At 43.1% G+C, this 5,240-nt stretch overlaps 1 protein-coding gene across 1 annotated transcript in view; it reads right to left on the reverse strand.

The window, feature by feature from the left end:
• Window positions 1–762: 762 nt before the first annotated feature.
• The window catches only part of LOC101578527 (RNA-binding protein 45), a 43,307-nt gene continuing 38,829 nt past the window's right edge, over window positions 763–5,240 (reverse strand). Inside the window, exon 7 of the mRNA XM_012515471.2 lies at window positions 763–927. Within this exon, the coding sequence (XP_012370925.2) occupies window positions 763–927 (165 nt within the window). The remainder of the gene's footprint in view (window positions 928–5,240) is intronic.

Here is a 5,240-nt window from a genome sequence, read left to right on the forward strand (position 1 = left end):
AGGCTGACCCACGGTCCCCAGCACACTATTCCTTCGGAATACACCACGCTAGGCTACACAGAGATTAGGGAGCTATCTTCTTACTTCTCATTACTGCATCTTTGGCACACTGCACACAGCTCCTCACTGCTTTATTTGTTGAATACACTTGTAAAAGCAAGGTCAGGAAACGGAAGTGATGCTTCGACCCTCAAGGCACAGTCATCCTCATCCTGCTGCCAGCTCTTGCTTTCCCTTCTGCTCCGTTATCCTTTCCTCACCTTCCCCTTCCCTCTCATGAGGTCACAGAATGGAATGAAATCAAATCTCCAGCACATACTTTATTTAAAGGATACAGTTTATAACACTTTGTTCTTTAAAAAGTTGGTGAATGAAAGTGAGGTCAATGAGTCATGCTTCCTGAATATGAATCCCAGCTATGACTTACTCGTGCCCTGGCATTTCTGTGTCTCCTGGTGTAATTGCACGGCCTACTCAGATGGCTAAATGGGAAAATGGAGTAGTTTCTAGTGCTTAGAACAGCAGTGTTTTTTTTTTTCGAACTATTTTATCTCTAATGACCTGGCAATAATTCAAAACATGCTTCCTTTAACGGGGATGCCACCATTACTGCCACACACTGCATTATCAAAGGCAATGAAGAGACTGGATTCCAAAGATGCTGATGGTAAGAAGCCTTCAGGGCTCACGGACTGACGGCTGGTTATGGAGTCTCGAAGGGCAGCAGGAGGCAGACGAAACAGGAGACAGGAGGAACCTTCCTCAGAGGACAGGGCGCGGCTGCTGGGTCATGAGCACCTTGAAGCGCTTCTTGATGGTGATTCGGTGTCGCGAGTACTTGTCATCTGGGGAGAACCGAGCAGGATGGGCTGAGCATGTCTGTTGTCCCATTGGGTCAAATTTCTTCAATGTATACACCCGGTCTCCCTGCTCGTTCAAGTAATTACTGGAGAAACATTGCCACGCTACTCTATCACTCCTCCGCCTCAGCTCAGAACAGCAGTGTTATAGTGCAACAGCGAACAGAAACACTGAAAAGACACCCAGGACTTGAAGGCAGATTTATGTTGAGGGTTGCTAATTGGGATCATTCCCAGAATATCAGGCTCTGGTTTCTGGTGGTCTGGGGCTTTTATGGGATAAGCAAGCAGAATGGCATGTCAGCTGGGGATTGGCTTACACAGTGTCATCACAGTGATCAGTGACCCAGCTATGGGTCACAGTGATCAGCATTTGTAAGAGACAGGAACAACCAGATTTGGAACAACTAACAAACTGAAGTCTACTGGCTGGGGGAGCATTTTCTGCTACAATAGTAACATATGTTCCTATCACTTAAAAATCACTGGGGTCCCTTGCTTGGAATGGGCCAGCTGCATGCCTAGGTTTACAGCAGCACAACTTTTAATAGCTAACCGTTGGAAATAACTCAAATGCCCATCAGCTGAGGAATGGATAAAAAAGATGTAGGGTTTTTTTTTTCTTTTTAATACAATGGAGTACTCTGTCATAAAGAAGTATAAATATGAGACTTTTACAGGTAAATGGACACAACTCAAGACCACACTCATAAGTGAATTACATCAGACCCACAGCTGTAAACACCATATTGGCTCACTAGTGAGAGAAAATGAATGACTAAATAAGACCCCAAATTTACAATAGAGATTCTAAATTAAGAAGAAAAGTAAAATTGGGTTGAGGAAAAGGGAATGAAAGATGGAAAAAGGAAGAAATACACAAATGAGATAATTAAGATAGTTATACAGCTAATTTCTTTTATTTGATTGAAAAGGCTTATGCAAATACTATTTGAACAATATTTCTTGCCCATACCTTGTACTCTGAATAACTACAATGAAGATAACAATATGTAATATATTAGTTATTATTGTATTAGTTATTACTATCCTACTATTGTTTTTTTCTACTAGCCTGTTGCTTATTTATTTATTTTTTCTACTATCCTGTTCTGAAATTCTGCTTTTTTGTTATTTTATTTTCTTTCTTTCTCTCTTCAGAATAAAAGAAGCCCACTAATTTGGATATGGACTATAAATCAAGCACTAATACCATTGCATAAAGCATGAACAAAAACATAAAACTGAAATAAAAATAGGAATTCAAAAAATGAGAAGCAAGATTTGAGTTTGAAAAGCAAATACACATAAGGCTTTTTCCCCAAACGCACTCTAGCTTAAACAAGTTTCAAGCACTACATGTGATTTGATATTCTGCTTGCTTTCACTTAATAGTAAGCAATATTCCCATGCTATCCTAGTTTTGGACGATTTTTTGTTGCATAATATGCAATTGGTGCAAGTGTGTTTTTTCACTTGTGAATGTAAAACATTGATTTTAAAAATGTTGACATAACAGTATATAGAGAAGCTATTATAAACGCACATAGTGTTGTCTATAGGTGCCAGGTTTACCTGTTTAAGTACACTGGAAGTTAAACTGTGGTTAAGACTTGCATCTTCATCCCTGAAGAAGCCCACTGTAGTTATGTATGGTGAGACTGGGATGCATAACTGTGGTTCAACACTTGGATCAAGTCATGACCAGTTTTAATGCAAAAGGACTCTGCACACATTTATCAATTCTGTTACCTGCACAGCCACCCAGTGAGTCACTAACATACAGAAACATGCATCAGGAGCAGAACTGCCAGCCATGCCCTGTGTATCAGCACCTCGTCGCTCCTGAGCAACAGCGCTCACATCCCTGAGTCTGTGAACAGTCATGCGCTTCCCACTCACCCTCGTAGGAGGTGGAATGACTCAAGTACAAATGCAACATATGAGAGACAATTCCTTACAAAAAGTCACCAGTTCAAGCAAAGTATTTTACAGAATTTACACTACGTTCAAAATGCCATAACAACTGCCTTTGCTTAAGCTCTCCCCACATATCTGTTGAACCAGCTGGATGTCTTTGGGCATCAAGGTGACTTTCTTGGTGTGGTCAGCACAGACTGGGATCTTCAAGTAACCACCAGGTATGCTTCACTAGCCCCCTGAAGGCCCAGGGGCTGCATTCCAAAACCTCAGGTCAGTTTTGAAATTCTGGGCAATCTCTTTCACCAAGCTCTGGAAGGCAGCTTCTGAATGAGAAGCCTTGTCAACTTCTGGTAAAGATGAATCTCAACAAAGGACCAAACCACTCTGCTCTGTGTGATCCGAAATCTTCCTCCTAGCCACTGGCCTTCAGTACTGTGGTTAAGATATGAATATCAGTGCTGCCTGGGTACAAAGCTCTGCTTTCCATTTGCTGACAACGTGACCTGGGGAAAATGTTACTTTCATCTCTACTTTATCTGCTTGTTTATAGCATTACTTATAAGATAGGACAGTGACTCAGTCTTCGACCACTTGCCTAACATGTGTGAGGCCTTGGATTTGATCTTCAGCATCAGGAAAATAAAATAGTACTTACCTCAGAGGGTTCTGAGATGTACATTGTCTTATTTATTTATTTATTGTTGATGTTGATGTTGCTGTAACAGCACTGCGCTATGAATCAATTAAAACCTCTAGAAGGCTGCCCCATGAATGCATGAGACTTTGGAGGGACATTTAGATGCAAATAATAAAATATACAAAGCAACCAATGACTTCCTGATAAAAAATGGGGTCAACCGGGGCTACAAAGCGAGCTCAAGGCTAGCCTGGACTGCATAGGGAGATCCTGTCTCAAAAAGACAACAAACAGACCCAGTCCTAGTCCAGGCCTGGTAAGTGTGTGGGAGAGCTTCCAGCTACCCTGCGCTGGCGGGACCTACTACTGATCCCAGCCCAGGGGCAGCATGGGTGAGACACTCTTCCACCCCCCTTGGAATTCCCCCCACCACTCCGCAGCACCTCCCCCACCACGCCCAATGAGTAGGAATTTCTGCCGCGTTTCAGGAACCCCCAGACCCATCCTAGCCCAGTCCCAGTGAGTGTGTGGGAGAGCTTCTGGCTACCCTGCACTGGCGGCACCTAGTACTGGTCCCAGCCCAGGCACAGCATGGGTGAGACCTCCCTTGGGACGCAGCTGCAATCCGTGCAGAGAGTGCAGACGATAGAACCACCCAGCTAGTCCAGGAGCATAAAATCTTGCCAGAGGGGCATAACAGGTTCACCCCCAAGGGCAGCAGCAGGAAGGAACTAAGCACAGCAGCCAGACCCAAGCAAGGCACAGCTGGATAAATCCAAACTCTGTAGATCTGAACCTGAACTACAATATATGCTAAGGTTATAACTACAACGAAGATCTACAACAAAGGTCAGAAGACAGTGCTACACAAAATGATGAGAAGGAAAAAAATGCAACCTCAGAACCCAAGCCCACCCGTAACAAGTGCAGAGGACACTAACACAGAACAAATTGGGAACCACACAGCTGAAAGCAATGAATCAATGGCTTCTGAAATAAAGCTGTAGAAAGGTATAGAGAAACTCAGATTGGAAACAAAAAAAGAAATCCCTGAATTAATAACATCTGCAGTAAAGAATCAAATGCAGAAACATATGGAGGAAACCCAATGCCCACCCAGAACAAGTGCAGAGGACACTAGCTCGGCTCAAATGCATGAATTAAGAGCATCAATAGTAAATAAGCAGCAGTAGAAAGTTATAGAGGAACTCACAGTGCAATTCTTTTCTGAAATAAAAAAAGAATTCTCAGAACTCATAGCATCTGAAGTAAAGAAGCAACTACAGAAACATAGGGAGGAAACCCAATCTGAAAAACATACTGCAGTAAAAGAATTTATAACTGCTTCTAAAGACATTGATAAAAAAAATAGAGGAGATTAGAAAAATGATGGATTCCCTGAATGAGCAATACAGGAAAGAAATAGATCGCATGAAGCAGAGTCAAAGAGATATAGAGGAAATTAAAATCTCAATCACAAGCTTGCAAAACCGATTAAGTGAAAGTGAAGACAGAATTTCAGATCTTGAAGATGCTGGTGCAGCTAGTGAAAAGATAAGAAAGGATCTCTTAAAAACAATGAGGATGCCAGAGCACAGGCCCAGCGAGTGAGTGAGACGACCCAGGCCGCAGGATCCTGAATAGACCCAGAGCGCAGGCCTGGCGAGTGAGTGAGACAACCAGGGCCTGGAGGGATCCTGAACAGACCCAGAGTGCAGGCCTGGCGAGTGAGTGAGACCTCCGGATCCTGAATAGACCCAGAGCGCAGGCCCAGCATGGAACCCTTCAGCAGAACTCCCTGCAAAGAGGCTAGAGGCAAG

This window comes from Octodon degus, unplaced genomic scaffold (genome assembly GCF_000260255.1).
Source record: "Octodon degus isolate 3935 unplaced genomic scaffold, OctDeg1.0 scaffold00065, whole genome shotgun sequence".
NCBI classification, from domain to species: Eukaryota; Metazoa; Chordata; class Mammalia; order Rodentia; family Octodontidae; genus Octodon; species Octodon degus.